This window comes from Canis lupus, chromosome 25, assembly GCF_011100685.1.
Source record: "Canis lupus familiaris isolate Mischka breed German Shepherd chromosome 25, alternate assembly UU_Cfam_GSD_1.0, whole genome shotgun sequence".
NCBI lineage: Eukaryota > Metazoa > Chordata > Mammalia > Carnivora > Canidae > Canis > Canis lupus.
In genome coordinates, this window is record NC_049246.1 from 34,896,289 (window position 1) to 34,923,918 (window position 27,630).

Consider the following 27,630-nt stretch of genomic DNA (forward strand, 5'->3'; position numbering starts at 1 on the left):
GAGTCTGATTCTTCTACCCCTGCACAAGGAGCCAGATCAAGCCCATCGGAGGGCGATTCACAATTTTCACTTTGCAGTTTGCAGGTCAGTATCCAGTCACAAAAGGCCAGTGAAACAGCAATGTCTGTCCTTATTAACCAAGTGTTTGCCTTGAGGTTTTAAAAGAAAACTGAGGCTGCTTTTGTTTTAGCATGCCATTAAACACACACGCACACACACCCTTGGCTTATTGGGTTGTTTTAGCTCTAAATATTCAGAACACAGAGATTTAAAAAGGATGTATATTTTAAGCTTGTGTTAGATGAGTTTTTACATTTTTATTAAAAAAAAAAGTCATCTGATCAGTTTGAAATTTCCTATGATGCAGATGTAAAAAAAAGTCAGAAAAACTGGTCCTTGGGAAGCATCAGTTTTTAAATGATATTTCAGTAAAATATACAAAAACTTACTATATTTCAGTAAAATAGACATGTCCTCCAACATGTCTAGGGAACGGATGTAAGAAGTGGGTTTTTTCCCTCCTAGATGAGAGGAATTGAAGAAAATAAGGTCTCTATGGATCTTAAAGTAGAGAACAAGAGAAAAGTATTTTTAGTATCTTTAAAACATGTGGGGGTAAGATTTAATAAAATAGAAGAGGCTTTGAAAATGGAGATACAGCAGAGCTCTGACAGCAGTTAAAGTGTTTGAAATGATGGCCTAAGGGAAACCCAGAACAGGTAACCAGCCATCCTGGGAGCTACTGTTTAGATTAAAATATTTGAAAACATATTAAATACCCTCCAATGTAAGGGATGCCTGAGTGGCTCAGTGGCTGAGCGTCTGCCTTTGGCTCAGGGTGTGATCTTGGAGTCCCAGGATCGAGTCCTACATCAGGCTCCCTGCATGGAGCCTGCTTCTCCTTCTGCCTGTCTCTGCTTCTCTCTCTGTGTCTCTCATGAATAAATAAATAAAATCTTTGAAAACAAACAAACCCTCCAATGAAGCCTAAAGTGAAGAAAAAGTACTGTTATCAGTCTTTATTACTATCACTTTATCACAGTCTGTTACCACTATCTATAGATATCACTATCCATAGATGTAATCTATAGATATCTAGATAGTGATAGACCTATCATAATCTATCTGGTAGGTAGATAGATCCTCAAGGCTCAGGCCTTCTAAACCCATCTTGAGTCATAGGTGCAAATACAGATGAAAGTATAGATTGTTGGTCTTACTTTCAGAAGCTACCTGTATCACACAGACACACATTTATACGCAATTTTCTAAACTGTTGAAACACACACCCCAACTTTCTACAGAACTAAGAAATATCTTTGCCTTTAGAACTCAACAGAATTTGAATTTTCAAACCTAACTTCCTTGTCACTTTGTTATAAACTCACTCTTACTTTCTTGAATCATCACTTCCTATCTTTCTGGCTGATCCCTTAACAGCTAACAGGGTACCTGTAAAATACATCCCTTTTTTTTTTTTTTTTCCTCCTTGGAGTATAGTTGACACATGTTACATTTCAGATATACAAGTTAAGTAATATGACAAGATAATACATTATGCTATGTTTACCCCAAGTGTAGCTACCATTTTGGCCTGTTACATTGTTATTATGGTATCATTGACTGTACTCCTTATCCTGTGCCTTTGTTCCCATGACTTATTTACTTCATAACTGGAGGCCTGTATCTCCCTCTTGCCTTCACCCATTCTGCCCATCCCTCACTCCCCTCCCTCCTGCTGGCAACCCTCAGTTTGTTCTCTGTATTTACAGGTCTTTTGCCAGGCCTGTCAAGAAGACTTGCTTTACTGTATAAGTTGTTTTTGAGAAGATATGAAGACATTCCTAAATAACTATCCTTTTTACTAGAACAGTATTTTTTTGCTTGTAGAGATTTTCAATAACTATTTCATTGTACTTGCCTGCTGATTGAAGCCCTTAAGAGTGGTTTCTACCTGCAGGTTATGTATGTATAACAGCCTCAGCTAGGAGAAAAGGAGAAAGGGATGGGGACTCCCATCCATCAAATCTGTCATGTGGACTGACCTTCATATTAGGTGAGATTTCCAAAACAGTGGTCCTTTCTATAGTGGGACTGGGGGAGGGAGGAGCATGAGGCTATTCAGGTGATGAATTCCCTCTTTGAGTATAAATAAATGATGATCAGTAAAAGATAACTACTCATGGCTTTAGCTCCCTCCTTTCACAGGTTTTACTCATAAGCCAGTAAGAGGTCTTCTATCTCCTTCCTCCATCTCCTTCCTATCTTTTTATTATTGACAGAGCAATACATGTCACCAGATTCCAAGCCCTAAAATGCTTTGATCTCTGTCATAAATTGGGAACTGATAGCAAAAGGTATAGGAAAACAGAGATAGATGGGCTAAATCCTCATTATTTTAGTGAAATGGTGTGGATTTTTTGTTTTGTTTTTTGTTTTTGTTTTTGTTTTTTGAGAAAGGTTTCTGGTGTCCTTAAAGCTTACAACATTAAGTATTACTGTCTGAGATACTTGCTTCAATGCTGGACTCCTACATCCCAAATGATATTAAGAATTTTGTTAATAATCACTTTGGTGTAGTATTGCCCAGACATGCACATTCACTGCAAAGCTGACCAGTGAGTATTATGACATGGCACTTGTCACCAGACTAAACCAAAAATGGGAGCCCAAGGATCACCAAAATTTCTTTGCCTCACTGGTTGTTACTTGAAAAAGTAAGAGAAGGCTATTCAAACACTGTGTCTGAATACTTTTTGTATTCCAAAATATGCTAATGGAGACTGACATACAGTTCAACCTAATGAGTGTTTAAAGATGGAGAAACATCCCAGTAATTACAGAAAATAGGAAATACAGAAAATAGGAAATCCTCATCATCCAATGCCCTTTAGAAAGACTTCGAATTCATAAGGGGATCAAGAGGATCATTCTACTCTAATCAGTTTTGAAACGCTGACATAGAAAAATAGAAGGACAATGGGGAGAACAGATACAACAGCTGATGCAATTGCACAGAAGGACATAAATACCTCTTACTGTCAAAAGTTCTACAGAGGGCATTTATAAAATATTTAGATACGTAGCTTCCTTTGCAGTTGGGTAAATCACCTGGGCTTCAAAAATCAAAGCAAAAGGATTTGGGAACAGTTAAGAAACCTCCCAAGTTCTAAGGGAAGTTTAAACCAATTATGCCCACGGTTGGAAGAAGAAATTTTGAGTAATTTTAAGAAAATCCCTCATTGCTTTTTATTTTGTTTTACTAGAACATATTAAAAGAACTGAGAGTCCAAAAGAAAGTAGGTTATATGGAAAACATTCTCCTTGGCCTTCAAATCACTGGATTTGGGTTATTCACTTAGAAGTTCTACTCTAATCAAGTTTTCCATAAGAAGAGAAGTTTTAGCCACTGAAATCTGAACAATCTTTTCAATGGCACCCCATAGAAAGGGAAAAGAAAAACACCTTCTTGTGTTTGAAAAAGTCTTATTAGTCTGAAATGAAAGATATCACCTTCCAAAAGAACAAGAGAAAAGGCTGGCTAGTTCAAGTCAGAAACCCAGGGTGGAGGTTTCCAAGGCCCTTTTATTAGGGGAAGGTCCCCTTTGTAGCACAAGACTTCACATATGTATCAGACAATCAGATCAGTTCCTAAAAATTAGGGGGAAAAAAGGAAAACATGTATTTTTTATATATATATTAAACATAAATTAAAAACAATTTATAAAATGGTCACCTTTCTTACAGCATAAATGCAGAGTGAACTATGAATGCACCTCCAGGTTTAAGTTGTTAAAGTTGTTTTGTTTTGTTTTCCAATAATAAATAAATAAAATTCGTTCTTAGGTTTTGGATCCACCTGTGCCACAGCAGGGCTCTGTGTCATTATTGGCTCTTCTCCCCCTATCACTCCTATGCGCAGCATTGGGTTGTGCAGCAGCCACCAATTTCACTGGCCCATCAGGGTACTGGCTGTCTTTTCGGGGTGGCATCCGTTCGTTAATTCGGTCCAGGCCTCGGGCTTCTTCAAAACTCCGGATCCTGTGCTGAAGCGAAAACCCTCTGATGGCTACAGAAAAACAGGAAAGGGAGGAGCTTGATTAGACAACAAAGCAACAAGCTTAAAGTTTTTTTAGCATACAGCAACCTCGTAGAGAAAACCAAAGAAGGGTTGGAGCACATGTCTGGTGAAAGTAATATGCAAGACTTGATTTGAATCAGCCTCATCTGAAGCTACTGCTTCCCTAAGGCTGATAAGGCCATCGAAACTGAGAAAGTTAATTTTCACAGAAGCTCAATACAATTAATCATGGTCTAAGTATACCTGACAAATGGCTAAGTTCATTCTTAACCTCAATACATTTGAGAAAGAGTTTCTTATGGGCCTGAAATATGCTTAATGTAAGAGAAGAGACAACACTAGAATAATAGAACAAGTTCAACAGAGTAGTTGACTTTAGCACAAACACCATATTGACCACAAAAAAAGTAAAAAAAGAGCTCATCTTTTTGTTTAGAAGGACAGCTTTTTCTCTTGCACAACCAGGGGCTGAATATAAGTTAAAAGGCATCTAAAAAAGAGCTTCTGGATATCTTCCTTCTAGTTGAACTTTTGTATCACCAAGGAAAGGCATTCCTATTTTGAACCCACCTTACTTAACAAAACAATGAAATTAATAACACAAGTTTATCAATCCCAATGATTTCCATTATTGGATTCATAGATGATCTGTTACTTGAAATTTGTTTTCATAGAAACAGATAATTTAGCCTAACTGCCTTAGGGCAACCTCAGAAATGAATCAAACTAAATCCTTGTCCAATTGTGTCTCTGCTCTGGATATCCCTCAGAATCATTAGATAAAGAGGCTGACCTGTTTGAGTCTCTAGTGATCACACAGAAGTCACTTCTCTATGGAAGGGCTACAGGATTAAACTACCTGATTCCTCATGACCAGTTGCTTAAGCTTCAGCCATTGCATTAAAACTGATAGAGCCCAGAGAGGCCTTTAGCTGTGGAGAGGGTAATTTAAATTAACATAAATACAGGACATAAAGGAAACACTTTGTGAGCATGCCTAGAAATATTTATTCCTTTTCTCACTGTTACATTTCTGGTGATGCAATAATAGAAGATTTCAGATGTTGACAAAGCTCTTAAAACTAGTAGACAGACACATGATCACATCTATCATAGGAATATGGCCATACCTTCCCGGGCCTCTACCGCTTCTACTGTGGCTGTAAGAGGCAGGAGCAGTGGCATGCAAAAATGAAGACAGAAAAAGAGTGAGTAAACCAACAGCATTGCTGCCAGCACAGACATCCCAGGCTCCCACCTCAGCCTATTCCCATCCATAATAAAAGTCAACTAGTTAGAGAAGTGAGGATTACTACAAAAAACTAAATTGGGGAGAAAATGTGAAATGGGGAGAGTTCTGATACTTTTTAACATTTCAGGTGGCATGGGAACTTTTTTAGCTAATAGCATCTATAGCTAAGACAACAGGTCAGTCAAGCTGACTATAAGAAACCAAGAGTTATGTTGCTTTCCTCATTTTTAAATAGCCAGCTGCTAATTTACATCTTGACATTCACATATCAAAATAAGTTGAGTCAAGTAATTTAATATTACAACTGTTCTTTAGTTTCTAACAGCTCAGATGGTATTCAATGAGCTGTTGCTGGGTCCTATTCAAAATGGTCATTTAAGACTACTTCTTACTGCTCTTAAGCAATTTATGTAGGGTAGGGTCCAACTGTCCTTTTTAATTACCTAATAAAAAGAGAATGGCCTTTGAATAACAGACTAGCATTTGGAAGGAGAGAAAAATGGGTTATAAGTAAGTGGTTATTTCTTGTCCAGGGGTAGAATACTAAACTGGCAAAGACATAAAACTACTCAATACCGGATACAAATTCATGTACCATTTGGGATTAGAGATCTAGCAGAAGCTGACATTTCCAACCCATACATGGCTTCCATTCACTGTGCAGAAGAGTGGGTCAATTACTAAGAGAGCCTTCTCCTTCAGTGATGGGAAAGGAAGCAATTTAAAAATTAGTGCCAGGAGGTAAACTTCCTTGCATCATCTTTTTAAAACAGTAAAAACCCTAGTATATGAAAAGGTTACAGGTTGTAGCAAGAAAGATCCTATTAGAGGAACCCTCTCAGTTCCTTCAGTAACAAATTTTTACAAGAAGTCAGGGAAAAATAATGAGCAGTATAGCTTGCTGTTTCTGAGGTTTTATATAACAACAAGAGAGGAGAAACTGGGAGGACTGACAATTAACCTCCTGTCACAATGTGAAAAATGGAAACTTGGAATCAACTTATCAAGTGCTTGAATTTGTCCACCGTATGTGGGCCTGTGGTAAAGCAATGTCACACGCTTCCTAATCTCCTGGAATAGAACAAATAAACTTTTACAAGAAAATGATAGTGCCTTCAAGCAGTACATCACTGCTGCTACTGCTACAAAGTGGAAGAACAAAGCACAGCCTGAAATTGTATACAGGTTGTTGGTCTAATTAGAGTTTAAAAGCTATGTGGTAAAATGTGTACTAGTATTACACTGTTTTGAGTCCTTCTAGAATTACTTTTTGCACGGAGTTTTAAGATACTAGCCTGCATTAAGGGGCATTATAAGAAACAGTCACAAAAAAACCTGAGAAACTGGTTTATTTATATTTAATTTATATATATTTATTATATTTCTTTACTGAAATATAATTCACATACCATAAAATTCACTTGTTTAAAGTGTACGGTTCAATGATTTAATATATTTAGAGTTGTATAACCATCACCACAATCTATGGTTAAAACATTTTCATCACCCCAAATATCCCTTCCCCTTAATCCTTGAGCCAACCAATAATCAACTTTCTGTCTCTGCACATTTGCCTGCTCTGGACATTTCACATAAATGCAATTGCACAGAGGGTGATTTTGGTGACTGGCTTCTTTCACTTAGCGTAATGATGGGAAAATGACAATGTTTTTAAGGTTTAGTCATGTTGAAGCATGTACCAGTAATTCCTTCCTTTTTATGACTGAACAGTATGCTGTTGTGTGAATAGCCACCTTATTAGGTGATGGACATCTGGGCCATTTCCACCTACTGGCTCTAATGAAAAATGCTGCTGTGAACAAGTCTTTGTGTGGATACATTTTCATTTTGGGGGGTATACAACTACAAGTGGAACGGTTGGTCATAAGGTTAACTGATGTTTACTGATCTAAGGAACTGCCAGATTGGTTTCCAAAATACTTCACCATTTCACATTTCTACCAGCAGGGTACCAGAAGGTCTCAATTTCTCTACATTCTCACCAACACCTGTTACTATCTGTCTTTGTGATCACAGCCATCCTGGGTGTGGTATGTAGTGGTATCTCATTGTTGTTTGGATGTGTTTCCTTAATATCTAATGATGTTGAGCAACTTTTCCCATGCTTGTTGGCTAGTTGCATGTCTTTGGAAAAATGTCTATTCAACTTTTTTTACTCATTTTTTAATTGGGTTGTCTTTTTATTATTCAATTATAAGAGTTCTTTTCTGTTTTCTAGATATCAGTCCCTTATCAAATGTATGATTTGTAAATATTTCCACTGATTCTATGGGTTGTCTTTTCACTTTCTTTTTTAAAAGACTTTTTTGTGAGAGACACAGAGAGAGGCAGAGACATCAGCAGAGGGAAAAGCAGGCTCCCTGCAGGGAGTCTAATGCAGAACTCGATCCCAGGGCCCTGGGATCACGCCATGAGCCAAAGGCAGATGCTCAATCACTAAGCCAACCAGGCGTCCTGTCTTTTCACTTTCTTGATGATGGTTTCATTTGTAGCACAAATGTTAATTTTGATGTAGTCCAATTTATCACCCACTTGTTTCTTATTTTACGGTCTTTGTGAATCTCATTCAGTTCTTGGCACTCCTCTTTATTTCGGTACTAGGAAGCTTGGGAGTAAAATCTGTGACTATCTATTGGCTTTTTGTTTGTTTGTTTTCCTTTGTGCTCTAATTCCAAGCATATTTATTTTACTTCACTGTGTTATATGTACACTGTAACTTACTCAAATCCCTCTTGGAACAAGCTAAGACATAAATGAATGAATCCCATAAGGCCATATGGGATATTGTTGGTTGAAAGCTCTCCAAGTAGAGTTACCAGAACAATAAAAGGTCTTTTTTAGCTAATGCTCCAGTTTGCCAATGAACCTGTAAAACTGAGTGATGGGAAAACGACAAAATAAATTCAGTTTCTGTCAATCAATGAGACATAAGAAGCTCTAAAAAGCTGGCTCCAACTTTAGTTTTGTTCTTAATGCATTCCTGAAGACATCTATCAATTTCAAAAGTATCAATAAAAATGCTATTTTTATTAAAACACTCATATTCCAATTAGGAATGAAGAGAAACTATATACTTGGGACTGAGAACAAAAGGCAGACCAAAGATTATAAACAAATCTCCAAATAGCACATTTATACAATTCTCTTCATTATTCATCCCAGATTTGGTCTTTCAAGGTGCAGATTAAAACAACAACTTTGTGGATCAGCAAGTTTCTAAAATTTTTCAAGTAAGGATATAGACATTCCCTTTTTCCTTATCCATGGTGTTTCCTACTAATTCCAACCTGCCTCGTCAGAAGTACTCTCAGAGTAGCTCCCATGACTAACTACCAAACAAAGTAATGGAAGTATTTTGTTTATAAGAAACTGCACATTTGTTTGAGAGAAAAAATTTCAACCTGAAGTAGTTTACTGATCCTTTCTATGAAACTAAAGAAATTAAGAAAATAGTTATGTACTTCCAAGGAGAAAATGTTCATTCCTCCTTCCAAATAGTTGAACTCTAATATTCCAGTATTTAATTTGAAAGAGAAGGAGCAATTCAATCCTATAAAAGGAAAGGGGAAAAAGGGGCTTGTTCCTATTAATATCAGTGGATTTTCCACAAAAAGCAAAGGATTCCTATAAGTAATGGTATGACAAGGAAAAAAAAAAGACAAACAATGTAATAAAATAAGGGGCCAATAAAAGCAGTGAAAGTCTAGTTTAAGTTGTGAATGCTTCAACTCCAGTTTTTGTGCCTAGAATTAGTTGCCTTGCTTGACCACATCTATGTCTATTCTGACAAACATTGATCTCTTCATTGCAGGGTTCCATAAAGCCCTCTCCTTACAAGTCAGCATCCATAAGCTTTTTAGTACTGACACTGACTGGATAGGTAGGTGACTGTGACACTGGAATAGGATATGGCTGGCAGGCAGAGGCAAACTCCCTCTCTGAGAAATTCTAACACCCCAAAATAAGACATTAAGTGGGGTGTCTACGTGGCTCAGTCAGTTGAGTGTCTAACTCTTGATTTCCACTCGGATCATGATCTCAGTTAGGCATGAGATCGAGCCCCAGATGGGCTCCATGCTCATCAGGGAGTCTGCTTGAGATTCTCTCTCTCCCTTTCCCTCTACCCATCCCCTGGCTCAAGTGCTCTCTCTCTCTTTAAAATAAATAAATCTTAAAAAAAAATACATGAGACATATCATGTGCACCAATATCTATACGTTTTTGTGTATGAATACACTTATGTAGGGATCCCTGGGTGGTGCAGCGGTTTAGCACCTGCCTTTGGCCCAGGGCGCGATCCTGGAGACCCGGGATCGAATCCCACATCGGGCTCCCGGTGCATGGAGCCTGCTTCTCCCTCTGCCTATGTCTCTGCCTCTCTCTCTCTCTCTCTCTGTGACTATCATAAATAAATAAAAAAAAAATTTAAAAAAAAAATACACTTATGTAACTACTACCCAGGTAGTGAAATATACAGCATCGCCACTACTCCAGGAGTCCCCTCTGCTTCTTCTGAGTCAATATTCTCCCAACAGAGTGTCATTCTGCTTCTATTACCATTTGGCTAGTTTGCTTATTCTTTCTTTTTCTTTTCCTTTTTTTTTTTTTAAGATTTTATTTATTTATTTATTCATGAGACACACACACACACACACACACACACACACACACACACAGAGTCAGAGACACAGGGAGAGGGAGAAGCAGGCTCCATGCAGGGAGCTCAACATGGGACTCAATCCCAGGTCTCTAGGATCAGGCCCTGGGCTGAAGGCGGTGCTAAACTGCTGAGCCACCCAGGCTGCCCCCTTTCTTTTTTTGTTTAAAGATTTTATTTATTTGAGACAGAGCAAGAGAGAGTACCAGCAAAAGGAGGGTCAGAGGCAGAGGCAGAGGCAGAGGCAGAGGCAGAAGCAGGCTCCCCACTGAGCAGGGAGCCCGACATGTGGTTCAATCAGGACCCTGGGATCATGACATGAGCTGAAGGCAGATGCTTAACCAATTGAGCCACCCAGGTGCCCCTAGTTTGTCTATTCTTGAACATCCTATAAATTACACAGTCTGTGCCCTTTTGTGCCTAGCTTTTTTAGTTTACCATAACATTTGTGAGATTCAACCATGTTTTTGCATGTATCTATAATTTTTTCATTGATGTGTAATATTCCATTGTATAAACAGAACACATTTATCTATGCTGCTATTGATGAACATTTAGGTTTTTCCCCATTTGGGGCTATTATGAATAAAGCTATGGTGAACATTCTTATGCAATTCTTTTGGTGGACATATGCACTTATTTCTCCTTGATATACGAGGTCTGGGATTGCTGGGTTTTAGGGTACGATAATGTTTTGCTTTATTGCCCAACAGTTTTCCAAAGTGGTTGAACCAATTTACATGCCCAGCAGCAATGTATATAGTTCTATTCTCCACAAATTCACCAACACTTGGTATTGTTAGAATTTTTTTTTTAAGATTTTATTTATTTACTCATGAGAGACACACAGAGAGAGGCAGAGACACAGGTAGAGGGAGAAACAGGCTCCATGCAGGGAGCCCGACATGGGACTCGATCCTGGGTCTCCAGGATCACACCCTGGACTGAAGGCAGCGCTAAACGGCTGGGTTACCAGGGCTGCCCTAGAATTTTTAATTTTAGCCATTTTGCTGAATATAATGGTATCTCACTGTGGTTTTAATGTCTATTTCCCAGATGAGTAACTATATTAAGCATCTTTTCATATGCTCTCTGGCCATTTTGATACCCTCTTTTGTGAAGCATAAAGTGTAGTTGTATTTTTCTTCTTGAGTTTATAGTTCTTTATAGATTCTGAATTTAAGCCCTTTGTCAGACAGACATATTGCAAAAAATCTTCCCTCGGTTAATGGCTTGCCTTTTCCCTTTCTTAATCATATATTTTTGTGAATAGAAATTCTCAGTTTTAATGAAATTTAATTGATTTTTTTTTCTTTTAAGGTTACTACTTTTTGTGCCCTAAGGACTCTTTATCTACTTCAATACTCTCCATATTTTTTTCTGGGAGTTTTATTGTTTTATCTTTTATGTTTAAGTTATAATTCATTTTGAGTTAATTTTTGTATATAGAGATAAGAGTTAAGATTCACTTTCCCCTCACATGGATATCCAATTGCTCTAATATCATTTATTGAAAGAAGCCCTAATTTTAAATTTTCTGTTGACTGCTGGGTAATGGGAGCACATCTTCCATGAAAGGAGTATTTCTCATACTCACCTGTCTCAATAGTCTGCTTTCCTCCTGAGAGGACACCTAGAGGGAGTGTCCCTGTAGGAGTCAGGCCCTTAAGAGTCAGCACACTCTCACTCTCTTCCCTGCAAAGGAAGGTGAAAGCCCTACATTAATGCCAGGATGTCTACCACTCAGCAGTTCAAAGATACTAGAAGGGAAGTTAAGATGCACAGAGATAGAGGACAGGTTCTCCTTCTTCCTACCCCTTCCCTGACCCAAAGAAAAAGATGCTTTCTGTAAATATTCCAATTTTAAACAACCAGCAGGTTCAATAGCCAGGAACTATTTAAATGTTTCCCATATATCATCCCATTTAATCCTCCTAATAACTGTAAAGCAGGTCTTGTTATTATCACACTTTTATAGACAAGGAAACTGAGGCTCAAAATCATAGCTAAGAAGAGGTCGAGCCAGGATGTGAACACAAGCAATCTGGCTCCAAGAATCCACAGTAAGTCACTGCATTCACTACATCTAAGCTTGTGCCCAATGAATGTTTGCCAAAACATTTCTAGTCACTTTAACATATTGGTTAGATTCAGTGTGCACTCAGCTCTGAAGACCTATCCAATCATACCAAACTCCAATTCTAAAAAAAACTGTCCTGAAATCAACTTCTAATTGTCTCTCAAAATGCCTTGATCCCACATTGTAATGACAGATTTATCCTTACCGCAGAATTGAAAAGACCCGTGCCATCTTCCCAATGGCTCTGATTTTATTCTTGATGATCTCCTTTCGAACTGTAGTGCCTCCTTCAATACAAAGAATCAGTGAGTTAAAAGAATGTGTTAACAGGTTAGATGATAAAAATGCAGGATGAAGTCTCTTTCTAAGTTAAAGAAATGGTTGTTTTAGAAAAGGAAATCAGGGCCTAAGTTTGTTTAGACAAACAAAAATCCCAGAAAGTTCTAAGGAGCAAGAGAAAAAAACAACCTAAGGGGGCAAACAAGATGAAAAAATGGAAGGGTCACAACAAAGACAGACTGGATGGACCTACGAGAGGCAGGGACTTCTTTGTGGCCTCTGAAATGCAGAGCACAGCAAAGAATGAAACATACACATGTCAACAAAGACAGCTGCTACAGCAAAGATCTCTTCTGAGAATGCTGTGGGCCACCTCAGGATGCAGGGTTTGGCCTGCCAAAGGGCAAGTGATGATTCACGCAGTTGTCTTCTGCAGGCAAACATACAGCTAGCTCTCCTCAGTTTAGTGAGGGCTGCTTTCATTCTATAATCCTCACTTACTCACACACCAGTGAGTTACTTCCTACCATAGACAACTGTGCAATATCAGTTATGATGGGGGTGGGGGAGGCTTCTTTAAAAAAGCTACCACAACATTGTATGGCCTTTTCTCATCTAAGATTCAGGGAACAGCTCACACATGAAGCCAAGGTCCAGGCATGCACCAGGTGACCGCACTCAAAAGTCAGAAAGAGAAACATGGCCTCTCCTTCCTTGCCCCTTCAGCTCTCAATATTCTGCAGAATTATACAGCAGGCACAAAGAAAACATTTACACTAAAACAGAAAGGGAGGATGGAGAGCCTCTCTGAAATCATTCAACTACAACTAAAAAAGTCTAATAAAATTAATAGGCTGTTGTGGGACAGACAGCAGGTATTAAGCTCTTAGCACATTTTAGTCGGATACCTTTCCGATAGCTGGAAATGTAGTGATCTTCGGGGAGAAGAGACAGCAAGAAACAAGGAGATGAAGATAGAAATATGGCAAGAGAAATTTAAGTTGACATGGAAGAGAGAAAAAAAATCAAAATGAAATGCAATGAGAGAAGCAGGCTACTATCTTTATCGGCTCAGAAGAGACATCCTTGGTAGCATGACAGTATTAAATTACAGAATTCTTGTTAGCATTTTCCATTTCTTAAAAGTCTATAGTTTTACATTAATTCACATTTGTTGTCATCCAACATACCCTGTCCCCCCATAAGTCACGCAAATAAAATTAGACAAAGAAAAAGATACTGTTTGGGAAACAAATGACACTGAAAACAGGGAACCAAAACAAAGGGCAATATGAAGAGCCTACAAATCTCTTAAGAGAGGTATATTTTTTGTTTAATTTTTGTTACTATCTTCCTACATCTTTTTGGAGATATTATAGTCTTTCCCTTTTTCAATTTTGTATTCTCTTCAGAATCTCACATTCATTCACATTGCTTTTTGCTGTTTGTGTTGTTGATTCTCTTCAAGACTATCCTGATATAATCCCAGGAGTCTGATTGTGGCTGAGAATGGGGACCTACAAGGCTCTCCAAGTTGCCGAGTGGACAGCTTTATCAGAAGTGATCAGAGTGGGACTTTGTGAGGGAGTTCTCTGTATCAGTATTGAGGATATACATGGCCACTTAATTCACATGTCTCGGGCACGGCACTGACATCTTCAGTTGTACCCCTAATCCAGAAATTCTTTGGCTTACATTTTTTTTTAGAGATTAACCTCCAGACCTGGAGGTGAGGCAGTTACCCAGTAACAACTAGGACTTAATTGCCTTTTTCTTTTAAGATTTTATTTATTCATGAGAGATACACACAGGCAGAGAGAGAAGCAGACTCCCTGTGGGGAGCCTGATGTGGGACTTGATCCCAGGACCCCGGGATCATGACCTGAGCCAAAGGCATAAGCTCAACGACTGAGCCACTCAGACGCCCTGTAATTGCCTTTCAAATAGCTTCCATCTAGTCTCATTTCAACTCAGTGACCATCTCCCTCCTCCCCACAGCCCACAGTCCCCAATTCTAAAAACTCCTACTACCAATTCCTTTGCCTTTTGAGAATTCTGTGCTGGAACTCAGCATTCCCCATTACTTCAGCTTTCTTGAATCAGCCAAGTGAGGAACATTCATTCGTTTTCCAGCTTCTAAAAAGTCCTGCAAAAATCTCATGTTTTTATAGGTTTGTAACTTTTAAAACTTTTTTATTGTCAAGTAGGAGAAACATAAAGAAAAGTACAAAATACAGATATATAATCTCTTTCTTCCCAAAGAAAATCGTTCTCTTGACCCTTATTGAAATCACTTTCTTGCTGTTCTTTATAGTTTTACCATGTAAGTGTGTGTGGATCCACAAGCACTATGGTTTTCATTGTTTTTATACTTTATGTAATTGGAACAATCAAATATATATTTTTGTGTCTGGCTTCTTTTGCTCAACATTATGTTTTTGTTTTTTCTTTTAAGATTTTATTTATTTATTCATGAGAGAAACACAGAAAAAGAGAAGAGAGGCAGAGACACAGGCAGAGGAAGAAGCCAGCTCCATGCAGGGAGCCCGATGTGGGACTCAATCCCGGGTCTCCAAGATCACACCCTGGGCTGAAGGCAGCGCTAAACCGCTGAGCCACCCAGGCTGCCCTCAACATTATGTTTTTTATTTAAAGATTTTATTTATTTGAGAGAGATAGTGAGAGAGAGCATGAGCAGGAGGTGGAAAAAGGGAGAGAGAGGAGACTCCTTGATGAGCAGTGAGCCTGATGTGGGGCTCAATCCCAGGACCCTGGGATCATGACCTGAGCCAAAGGCAGACGCTTAGCCCACTGAGCCACCCAGGTGCTCCTCAACATTATGTTTGTAAGACTGATCTGTGTTTTGCCTGTTGTAGTCCATCGTCATTATCGTATACAATTCTATTATGTATATGCCACAATTTACCCTTTTAACTGTCAGTGGTATTTGGTCTGATTCCAATTTTTTGGCTATTGTGAATTTGACTGCTATGACTATTCTGATGCATTTCTCCTTGCTGCTATTTCTGTGAGGTATATTCCAAGAATTAGAATGCTCAGTTATTGGATATGTATATGTTCAACTTTGGACAACAGTTTGGCATTACTGACACTAGAGTGGACATACTAATTTACACTTCAGTGTATGAGCATTCCTGTTGCTACACATCCAGGCCACCATTTGGTGTTATCTGTAATTCACCTTTAATTTTAGCCAATCTAGCAGATGTACAGAATCATCCATTGTGGTTTTAATTTGCATTTTCACAATTACTAATGTGGATGAAAATCTTTTCAGGTCATTTTGATATTCTCTTTTGTAAAGTGTTTGTTCAAGTCTCATCTAACTGACCTGCAGTTCTTTACACATTCTGCAACTGAGCTCTTTGTTGATTGTGTTACAAATATGCTCTACCACCCTGTACCTTGTCTTTTCACATTCTTAATAGGGTCTTTTGATAAATATAAGTTCTTATTTTAATGTAGTCCAACTTATTAATAGTTTCCTGTATGGTAAGTGCTTTTTGTGTCCGCACTAAGAAATTGTCCTTTACCCCAAAGCCATGAAGATATTCTATATTATAAATTCTAGAATAGAAGCTTTACTGTTTTGCCTTTCATATTTGAATGTATTAATCCATCTGGAAATTATTCTGGGGCTTGAAATGTGATATGGATCAGGTATAATTTTTTCTGATATCCCCAAATCACTTATTAAAAATACAACATTTTCCTACTATTGGTAGTGCCACCTCTGGTGTAAACCAAGTGTCCACATATGTTGTGATGTTTCAGGGTTCTCTGTTCTGTTTCAGTGCTCATCTGTCCTTGAATTAATAATTATAATTACTCTAGCTTTATAGTAAATCTTGATATGAAGAATAAGTCCTCCCACCTTGTTCTTCTTCAAGACTTAAGCTATTTCCATACTAATTTTGGAACCTTATCTGTAGCATTTTCATACAAATTTTAGAATCTATCCTCAGCATTTCCATATGAATTTTATTTATTTGTTTGTTTATTTATTTATTATTTAAGATTTTACTTACCCATGAGAGACACAGAGAAAGAGGCAGAGACAGAGGCAGACAGAGAAGTAGGCTCCCTGTGGGGAGCCCAATGCGGGACTCAATCCCAGGATCCCAGGATCATGACTTGAGCAAAAGGCAGGTGCTCAACCACTGAGCCACCCAGGCATCCCTCCATAGGAATTTTAGAATCGAATGGGCTGCTAATATTTGACTTTGTACTAAATCCATAGATCAATGTGGGAATAATTGAGATCTTTAAATACTGAGGTTTCCTTTTTTTTTTTTTTTAAGATTTTATTTATTTATTCATAGAGACAGAGAGAGAGGCAGAGACACAGGCAGAGGGAGAAGCAGGCTCCAGGCAGAGAGCCCGACGTGGGACTCGATCCAGGGTCTCCAGGATCATGCCCTGGGCTGCAGGCGGCGCTAAACCTCTGCGCCACCAGGGCTGCCCAATACTGAGGTTTCCAAATATTAATGAACATTTCTTTCCATTTGTTTAGATCTCCTTTAATTTCTCTAATAATGTTTTAGGGATCCCTGGGTGGCTCAGCAGTTTGGTGCCTGCCTTTGGCCCAGGACATGATCCTGGAGACCTGGGATCGAGTCCCGCATCGGGCTCCTGGCATGGAGCCTGCTTCTCCCTCTGCCTCTCTCTCTCTGTCTATCATGAATAAATAAATAAAATCTTAAAAAAAAAAAAAAAAACTTTAAAAAAATAAAAAATAATTTCTAAAAAAAAAAAAATTTCTCTAATAATGTTTTATAGTTTGTTGTTCAGAGGTATCACACACTACTTGCTAGATTTGTTGTTATGGAGGATATCCTAAATGGCATGCTTTTAAGATTTCATTTTGTTTGTTGCTGGTAATAGAAATATAAATAATTTTTGCTTATCGATTTTGTATCCAGCAGTTCTGCTGTATGCATTTGTTGATTTTAACAATCTATAGATTCTTTTAAGTGTTCTCTGCACACAATCACATCATTTATAAATAATGACAATTTTGTTTCTCTCTTTCCAATCTTTATGCCCTATGTTGCTTTTTTACTGCCTTATTGTATTGGGTGCAACTTCTGATACGATATTGTATAGAAGTATTGATACTGGCATTCTTGTCTGTTCCCAGTCACTAAGGAGAGCTTTCAATATTTTGCCATATGATGTTTGCAACAGGCTTTTATAGATATGTTTGTTAAATTAAGGAATTCCTTTGTAAGCTGAGTTTAACATATCTATTGCAAAAGAATGATGACTCTTAATGCTGTTTCTACATCTACTAAGATATGACTTTTCTCCTTTATAATGCAGTGAATTATACAGTTTTAAATAAAAATTCTTAAGAATAGTTTTAGATGTTAAGTAAAGTTGTGAAGACACTATAGAGTTCCCATACACTCTCCACCCAGTTCCCGCTATTATTAAGATCTTACAAAAAAAAAAAAAAAAGATCTTACATTACTATATACTGACTGAATTTTTTTTTTTTTAATTTATTTATGATAGTCACAGAGAGAGAGAGGCAGACACAGGCAGAGGGAGAAGCAGGCTCCATGCACCGAGAGCCCGATGTGGGATTCGATCCCGGGTCTCCAGGATCGCGCCCTGGGCCAAAGGCAGGTGCCAAACCACTGCGCCACCCAGGGATCCCTACTGACTGAATTCTGAATGTCAAATCTTCCAACATTTCTGGAATAAATCAACTTGGTTGGGAGGCATAATTCTTTTATGTATATTGTTAGTTTGAATCTCTTGATGTTTTGTTTAGGATTATTTACTTAGGATTATTATATAGATATAATAATGTCCTTTCACATTTTAGTATCATAGTTATACAACAGCCTCACTAAATGAGCTGGGGAGCATTTCTTTTTTGTTCTCAGGAGGAATTTGTATAAGGTTGGTGTTGTTTCTTTCTTAAATGTTTGGTACATTTGTTGGTAAAGTTATCTTCACCTGGAATTTTCTTCCTAGAAAGATTTTAAGTTACAGATCCTATTTCTTAGTAGGCATGTAATTATTAAGATTTTCTGGGGATCCCTGGGTGGCTCAGCAGTTTAGCGCCTGCCTTTGGCCTAGGGCGCGATCCTGGAGTCCCAGGATCGAGTCCCACATCGGGCTCCCGGCATGGAGCCTGCTTCTCCCTCCTCCTGTGTCTCTGCCTCTCTCTCTCTGTGTCTATCATGAATAAATGAATAAATAAATCTTAAAAAAAAAAGATTTTCTATATTGTGTCAATTTGAATAAGCTACATTTTTCAGGAATCTGTCCATTTTACCTAAGTTTTAAAATTCATTGGTATAAATTTACTTTATTTTCTTAAAGTCTATAGGGTCTGATGTCTACATTTTTTAATACTACCATTGGTAATTTTTGTCTTATCTTGTTTATTTGGTAAATCTTACCTAGGATCCATCAATTTTATTACCCTTTTAAACGAGCACATTTTGGTATTACTACCTCTGTATTTTTTTCCTATTTTGTAACTAATATTCTTAACTTTTTATTTTATTCCATCTATTTTCTTTAGGTTTAAAGTACTGTCTATCCTTTTGTCAACCTTTTGAGATGGATGCTGATTTTCTGCCTCTCTTCTTTTCCAGTATATGTATTTAAAACTATAAATTTAAACACAGCTTTAGATACATCCCCCAAATGTTGTTGTTTTTTTCCCCCAAGTTTAAATCAATTTGTATTTAAGCACTGATTTTATTTTTATTTTATGTTTAAAGCTTTTATTTAGGGCAGCCTGGGTGGCTCAGCGGTTTAGCGCCGCCTTCAGTCCAGGGCCTGATCCTGGAGACCCGGGATTGAGTCCGACGTTGGGCTCCCTGCATGGAGCCTGCTTCTCCCTCTGCCTGTGTCTCTGGCACTCTAGATTTTATTTATTTATTCATGAGAGACACAGAGAGAGGTAGAGAGAGGCAGACTCAGGACATAAAGCCAAATACTTGATTAAAATTTTTGAAGAACTCTTTGTGGATGGCATCTCTTTTACTTAATTCGGACCATCCTGTTACTTTAAAGTCAAGTATAACTAAATTCCTCTCAGAAGACAGCAGAAGCTGTCAACCAGTGAGTATCTGCTGACATGGCCACAAGGTTCAGGCTCTAGCCCCAAGCCCAGTCCTGCCTGGTGTGCTGCCTGTCCTTAAACTTTAATATGCACTACTTTTCATTTTCATTCAGCTCAAAATATTTTCAAATTTTCAATGTGATTTCTTATTTGACTCATTGGTTATCAAGTATGTATATGCACGTGTGTGTGTGTGTGTGTGTGTGTATACATACTTTTTTTTTTTTTTAAAGTAACCTCCAGGGATGCCTGGGTGGCTCAGCTGTTGAGCATTTGCCTTCAGCTCAGGTGTGATCCCGGGATCTGGGATTGAGTCCCACATCAGCCTCCTTGGAGGGAGCCTGCTTCTCCTTCTGCCTGTGTCTCTGCCTCTCTCTCTGTCTCTCATGAATAAATAAAATAAAATCTATAAATAAATAAAGTAAGTAAGTAAGTACATAAGTAGGTAAGTAAGCTCCAGCCCCAATGTAGGGTTTGAACTCATGACCCTGAGATTAAGAATCACCAACTGTTCCACCAACTGAGCCAGCCAGCCAGCAGAGCAGGTATCAAGTGTTTGTTTGTATGTATGTATATATGTGTATATAATATATATACTTTAAAGATTCACTTATTTTATTTTATTTTTTTAAATATTTTATTTTATTTTTTATTTATTTATGATAGTCATACAGAGAGAGAGAGAGAGAGAGAGAGAGAGAGGCAGAGACACAGGCAGAGGGAGAAGCAGGCTCCATGCACCAGGAGCCCGACGTGGGATTCGATCCCGGGTCTCCAGGATCACGCCCTGGGCCAAAGGCAGGCGCCAAACCGCTGCGCCACCCAGGGATCCCAGATTCACTTATTTTAGAGAGAGGGAAGGAGAGTGTGTGAGTGGGGGGAGGGGCAGAGGGAAGAGAATCTCAAGCAGACTCCCCGACTAAAGCTCAACTGGAGCTCGATCTCATGACCCATGAAATTATGACTTGAGCCAAAATCACAAATGGGACGCTTAACCAACTTAGCCACCCAGGCACCCCACATATATTTTTAAATCTCCTAAAATATAGGAGTGTTCTAGATTACCTTTTTATTATTGATTTGTATATTAACTATATATGGTCAAAGAACATATAGTAATTATGATTTTAAATATTAAATATTTTGACATCTGAAACTTGCTTTTAGCTCAGTACATGGTCAATTTTTGTAAATGTTATGTGTGTTTAAAAAGGTGTATTCTGGGCAGCCCCGGTGGCCCAGGATCGAGTCACACGTTGGGCTCCCTGCGTGGAGCCTGCTTCTCTCTCTGCCTGTGTGTCTGCCCCTCTCTCTGTGTGTCTCTCATGAATAAATAAATAAAAAGTCTTTAAAAAATAAAATAAAATAAAATATAAAATAAAATAAAATAAAATAAAATAAAATAATAAAAAGGTGTATTTCAGCACCTCTTGGATGCAGTGTTCTTTATATGTCCATTAGGTCAAGTTCATTAATTACATTGTAATCTTCTACAATGTTTCTAATTTTGTCTGCTTGTTCCATCAATTACTGAGAGATATTTGTTCATTTCTTCCACCATTGCTGTGAATATTTTTTTCATTATACTGCTATTTTTTGTTTTATATATTATGAAGCCATATTATTAAGTCATTGCATACACACTTAAAATTATTACATCTTTTTTAAATTTTTTAAATTTTTTATTTTTATTATTAACTAATTTATTTATTGAGAGAGAGAGAGAAAGAGAGGCAGAGACAGGCAGAGGGAGAAGCAGGCTCCATGCAGGGAGCCCGACATGGGACTCGATCCTGGTCCTCCAGGATCACGCCCCGGGCTGCAGGCAGCGCTAAACCGCTGCGCCACCGGGGCTGCCGTAACATCTTTTTTTTTTTTTAATTTAATTTAATTTTTAAAAGATTTTAGTGTGGGTCTCTTGGTAATTCTCTAAGTAAATATTTTAAGGAAGGGATATCTGAAAAATGCTATTTTCTCTTCACTCTTAAAGGTATTTCTGCTAGGTCTCCAGGTTACCAATTATCATCTTTCAGTGCTTTGAATATGTTATTCCATTTTTCTTGCTCCTACTGTCAGTTAAATTGATCTCTTTTGAAAGTAATCTCTTTTTTTCCCTGGCTGCTTTAAGATTTTTTTCTTTGTGGGATGCCTGGGTGGCTCACAGTTGAGTTGCCTTTGGCTCAGGGTGTGAATCTGGGTCTGGGGATCGAGTCCTACATCGGGCTCCCTGCAAAGAGCCTGCTTCTCCCCCTATCTATGTTTCTGCCTCTCTTGGTGTCTCTCAAGAATAAATAAATAAAATCTTAAAAAAAAAAAAAAAAAAAAGGTTTTTTTCTTTGTCATCCGAAGCATTTTTACTATGTTGTGCTTAGGTGTTACTTCTTTTTCGTATTTATTCTACTTTGGTTTACAGAGCTTCTTCAATCTGTGGCTTAATGTCTTGTCAATTTTAGAAAATTATTAACCATTATCTCTTCAAATAGTGATTCTATCCCATTCTGTCTCTTCTGGGACTCCAAACACAAAGATGATAAGCCTATTACTGTATCTTCTGCTTCTTGGGCTTTTTTTCATATTTTATTTTTTCTATTGATTTCATTCTGAATTTCTTTTCCAAACTAATGTCTAGTTCATTTATTCTTTATTTAGCTTTACTGAATCTGTTAATTCATCTTTCACAATTTTAAAATTTATTTTACTTTTCATTCCTAGCATTTTCTTTCAGTGCTTATCAGCTCTGCTTTTATAATTCACAATTTCCTGCCAAAATTTTAAACCTAGTTTTTTATGTTCTTTTTTTTTAATTTTTATTTATTTATGATAGTCACACAGAGAGAGAGAGGCAGAGACACAGGCAGAGGGAGAAGCAGGCTCCATGCACTGGGAGCCCGACGTGGGATCTGATCCCGGGTCTCCAGGATCGCGCCCTGGGCCAAAGGCAGGCGCCAAACCGCTGCGCCACCCAGGGATCCCAGTTTTTTACGTTCTTGAACATAGTATACATTGTTTAGGTTTGGTTTTTAGCATAGTTATTTTATTTTATGATGAAAGAGCTTATTTATTTATTTGACAGAGAATGCACAGGCAGAGGGAGCAGCAGGCAGAGGGAGAGGGAGAAGCAGATTCCCCGCTGAGCTGGGAGCCTGACATGGGGCTCGATGTCAGAACCCTGGCTGGGATCATGACCTGACCCAAAAGCAGATGCTTAACCCACTGAGCCACCCAGGTGCCTCAGCATAGTTATTTTAAAGTTCAGTCTGATAAAGCCAATGTCTGGAGAACCTAGCATCTGTTTTTTTTTTGTTGTTTTTTTTTTTCTGTTTCTGTTGGTTCTCATTTATGTTATATTTCCTCATAAGCCTTGTTATTTTTGGTTGTGAGTCACATATTATATTTGAAAGACTATTTGTAGTAATTTAAAGTTCTACATGATGTTATCTTAGTATAGAGAGGTTTACTTTTGCCAGGCATCTGGGCTACTTTATTTAAATTTCATGGATTAGGGCAGCCTGGGTGGCTCAGCGGTTTAGCAGTGCCTTCAGCCCAGGGCGTGATCCTGGAGACCAGGGATTGAGTCCCACATCAGGCTTCCTGAGTGGAGCCTGCTTCTCCCTCTGCTTGTGTCTCTGCCTCTCTCTCTCTGTCTCGAATGAACGAATGAATGAGTGAGTGAATGAATGAATGAATGAATAAATTTCATGGATTAAAATGATTTGAGGGTAAACTGTAGTCCCTTTCAGGGCTGTTCTGCTTCCAGTTCACCTTGACTCTTAAATAGATGCAACGTTCTGGAGTCCCAAGCCAAAGAGCAGAAACTTATCAGCATTCACATCATCCTTAGTGAGCCATGAAGCCCTAACTTTTTTTTAACCTAGACTCCATACCTAGCCTAACACTGGGCTTGAACTCACAACCCCAAGACCAAGAGCCGATCTGAGATCAAGAGTTGGATGCCGGGGATCCCTGGGTGGCGCAGCGGTTTGGCGCCTGCCTTTGGCCCAGGGCGCGATCCTGGAGACCCGGGATCGAATCCCACATCGGGCTCCCGGTGCATGGAGCCTGCTTCTCCCTCTGCCTGTGTCTCTGCCTCTCTCTCTCTCACTGTGTGCCTATCATAAATAAAAATTAAAAAAAAAAAAAAAAAAAAAGAGTTGGATGCCCAACCAACTAAGACACCCAGATAATACAAGCCCTAATTTCTTAGCTTCTATCAAGAGGGCTGCTTAACCTCTTAGCCCCTTCTTTTGAAATTCATGAATATCTCCAGGAGAGAAATAGTTCCAAATTTTGGTTTTACCTCTCTGATTTATGCCTTCTTTCAAGTCTCTTGGTAATTATTTTACTTCATTAGCTTTCTGAATGCCTTTAAAGCAAATTTTAAAATACTGGGTCTAGCTTTTACAGTTATCTTAAGTCAGGATTGATTTAAACGATCTATTATAGCATTATTAAAGTAGAAATCTTTAGTTTATATCACTAAAATTGTATGTGGTTTTAGTGTAGCTTCAGAAAGGAATGGAATTAGAAGTATGTTCAATTCACCATCATAACCTAAAAGGTTATTCTTCATTTCCTTTCATAAAAAATTAAAAAGCACATATCAGCTTATGGCTACACACCCTGTAAAAAATGGGAGAGGATTCTATTCATTTACTTTTGCACTTAACAGAATATCTAATAAATTTTCCATATTAGCACCAAAAGCTCTACTCCATTCTCTTTTTAATAGTTGCCCTTCATATCACTCAATCTAACTCAAGAAATGTTTACTTACCATGCTCATTACACTACACTAGGCTTTAGGGCTCTCTTGGTGAGCAAAAACCAACTGTGTCCTAGCCCTTAGGGGGTTTATAGTTGAGTGGGAGTAAAATATATTAATCTTATATTAATATAAATAAATGCAAAATTACCATTCTAGTAAATGGTAAGGAGAGGGACATGGTGATATGACACAGCATGACAGGGGTATTAGATCTAGTCAGGGAGGTCAGAAAGGTCTTCCATGAGAATGTTATAATAAGCTGAACAAGAGCTAACTAGAAAAGAAGGAGGAAAAGGAGTCTTGCATAAGGAAAATAATGTTATGTATTGAATCTATCATATGGGTATGTCATACTTGAATTACCCACTTCTCCACTGAGGGACATTTAGATTATTTTGAATCTGTTGCTATTATGACAATATTTTAATATATATATTCCATATACAATTTTTGGCATAATTTTGTAAGCATATCTTTATGGTAATTAAGAATCCTTTCTTAGTGCATACAATTAGCATTCACAATAATTTCTATATGCACAAAGATTTTTTTTTTTTAATTTTTATTTATTTATGATAGTCACAGAGAGAGAGAGAGAGAGAGGCAGAGACACAGGCAGAGGGAGAAGCAGGCTCCATGCACCGGGAGCCCGATGTGGGATTCGATCCCGGGTCTCCAGGATCGCGCCCTGGGCCAAAGGCAGGCGCCAAACCGCTGCGCCACCCAGGGATCCCTGCACAAAGATTTTAATACAAATTCTATTACATCTATTTCTTACATATTTTATCTATCCCTAACTTAAATGCTTTTTTTGTTTTAATCTCCTCTTGTCTATACTATTTCCTCAAGAACTGGTTCCTTATAGTGATCTCCTATCTCATATATAAAGATACTCACAAGCTATGCTCCATCTGCTCTTCACCCTCATGTGGAATCTAAAACATAAGGATGTTTAGAACTCCTCTCTATCTGCCCAAAGTAAGCTAGGCTTTTTCCACTACATAGATGGTTTATCCTAACAGGTGAGTAAGTCACTTCAGCACAGAGCTTGGAAAATGAGACAGCCAGAGGTTTGAACTTAGGAGCCACCACCTTTCCAGAATCTTCTACATTCTCAGATAAATTAGGACCTATCTTTAAAATCAAACCTCCCACAACATACTAGACAAAAAAATACATGGCTACATATCTAACAAAATGTTACTATATAAAGATCCCTCACACAGCTAAGAAGAAGAAAGCAAAAAACAAACATGCACATAACCCAGTAAGAAAATGGGCAAAAGGAATGAATTGACGATTCACAAAAGAAAAATACATGTGGTCAATTAAAAAAACTGTTCATCAGTCATCATAAATATACAAATTAAAATTTTAAAAACACCAGACATAAAAATGGTAATAAACAGTATTGGAGAGTACACATGAACTATGCATCATACACAAAAAAATGTAATCTGGTATAGCCTTCCAAGAAGTTATCTGTATCTGATTTAAAATTATAAATACTAATTAACACAGATATTCAATTTCTAGAAGTTTATCCTGTGAAAACAAGAAAATGTTATTCTCAATTTCTTAATGTTTCCCCCTTTCTTTCGTATCATGTATCAACATCTGACTTGCACTTATTTATTGTTTGTCTTCCCACCACTAGAATATAAGCTTATTGCATGCAAGGACCTAAATAGTACTAATAGTAGGCATGTAATAAATATTGGTTATTGACAGAATGTGTAAAGATTTATCTGTAAGAATTTTCAAAACTGTACGGTTTTTAAAAAGTTAGAAAAAATCCAATATCCAACAGCAGGAGATTGATTAAAACAAATCATCAATAAAGACAACTAAGTAACTATTAAAAATTAGTCTATAAAAAAACTATAAATGTTTGTGATACTAATATATGACCTTTTTGTTAAAAAGGAAAAAGAGGGGGAAAATATATGCAAAGATAAAAGGTCACCCAATATTACATTAGGATATGAACAGTCGCTATCTATAAGATGGTAGAATTATAGGTAACTTTTTTGTTATTTATGGTTTCCTGCATTTTTCAAATTTTATTTTTCTGTAACACACACAATTCTGTTTTTAACAAGACACAGAAAATTACTCAAAACAAACTAAAACCAAAGCTAAAATTTCTGTTTCTAGTTCAAATGAGAAAAAGGCAAGTTTACCTTCAATTTCATCATCAGAGATCAATTCATCGTCAGAACAGATGTTGAGAATGTTGACCAGCATCTCTGTGACTGTATGAGAAGACAAAATAACCCAGAATTTGTACAATTAGTAAGATAGTCTTTCTACAATGATGTGGATGTCTAAGTAAAATACATGTTAAATAAACAAAAATTATTTATCATAATGCTATTAAGAATAATTATAAAAAGTCACATTAAATCTAGACTTTCAGATTTATAAAGAATTTGGGGAAATTACTTGCTTCAGTAAAGGTCAGGTCTTTGAAGATTTGATTGCATAATTACTTGGTTCCATGGAATTGCTGTCCAGAACCTTTTCCTCACTGATGTGTACACAAAAAGATTTCCTCCCATTTTACAAAGACAGATTTATTTTATATTTGCATAGCTTACTTGTATAGGTGCACAAATAAAATTTACAGGACAATATTTCCTATTTATATTTCTTTATCACTGAATAAATACTGAAGGAAAGGTGCGGTGATTTATGCTATTTTAACATCCTGGTCATAGCTGGATAGCTACTTTATATTGATATTTATAATAAGATGAGCATAATTGAACTATAATTTAAAAACCAATTAAGTGCCACTCAAAAATCTTTGTCAAGAAGAAAATTAGAAAATATTTCTGATAACTTTATTATTCTTATTTTTATTATTTTTTTACTTCTATAAGTTTAAGAAAAACATTTCTGAATCAGGGGGCTCAGGCAAATATAAAAGTGTGTTCCATTACTAATTAAGACGATAATCCGGTTCTCTTACCTTTTTCCCCAACAAAAGGCAAAGACCAAGTGAAAACATCCATAAAGTTTGGAAGCCAGTAGGGGTGTGGAGAACAGTTAAACTGCCTGATATTCATGACATTGTTTTCATATTTTAACACAGCAGCTAAAAAGGAAAAGGCAGGAAAGTCTGGTACAGAAGAACACGACATGGCAACTGGTATGCTTTGTATAGCTGTGTACCTACTAAACAGAATTCATGAGCTTACTTTCCATTTGTAAATTCAGAACTCAGTATTTAAGAACAGATGGAAAATCTTAAAGCATTTTACACAGTTCATTCTTTTGAGAATTATCCCAATGAACAAAGTTACCTGAAGATCTCATATAATAAAAGTACAAAAGAAACTGAATTTTGAAACTTCAAAGGGTCACTGCACAGTAACTGTCTAT

The 27,630-nt window shown here is 37.5% G+C and overlaps 1 protein-coding gene across 2 annotated transcripts in view; it reads right to left on the minus strand.

Moving 5' to 3' along the window:
* Positions 1-1,485: 1,485 nt before the first annotated feature.
* The window catches only part of PPP3CC (protein phosphatase 3 catalytic subunit gamma), an 81,957-nt gene continuing 55,812 nt past the window's right edge, over positions 1,486-27,630 (minus strand). The window contains exons 9-14 of one of the 2 annotated variants that reach the window (XM_038573848.1): positions 27,218-27,343; positions 26,427-26,498; positions 12,297-12,378; positions 11,609-11,706; positions 5,212-5,241; positions 1,486-4,069 (exon numbers count right to left, since the gene is read on the minus strand). In XM_038573848.1, the coding sequence (XP_038429776.1) occupies positions 3,843-4,069; positions 5,212-5,241; positions 11,609-11,706; positions 12,297-12,378; positions 26,427-26,498; positions 27,218-27,343 (635 nt within the window). In that variant the 3' untranslated portion in view covers positions 1,486-3,842. The remainder of the gene's footprint in view (positions 4,070-5,211; positions 5,242-11,608; positions 11,707-12,296; positions 12,379-26,426; positions 26,499-27,217; positions 27,344-27,630) is intronic. The other variant, XM_038573849.1, reaches the window with a different exon arrangement.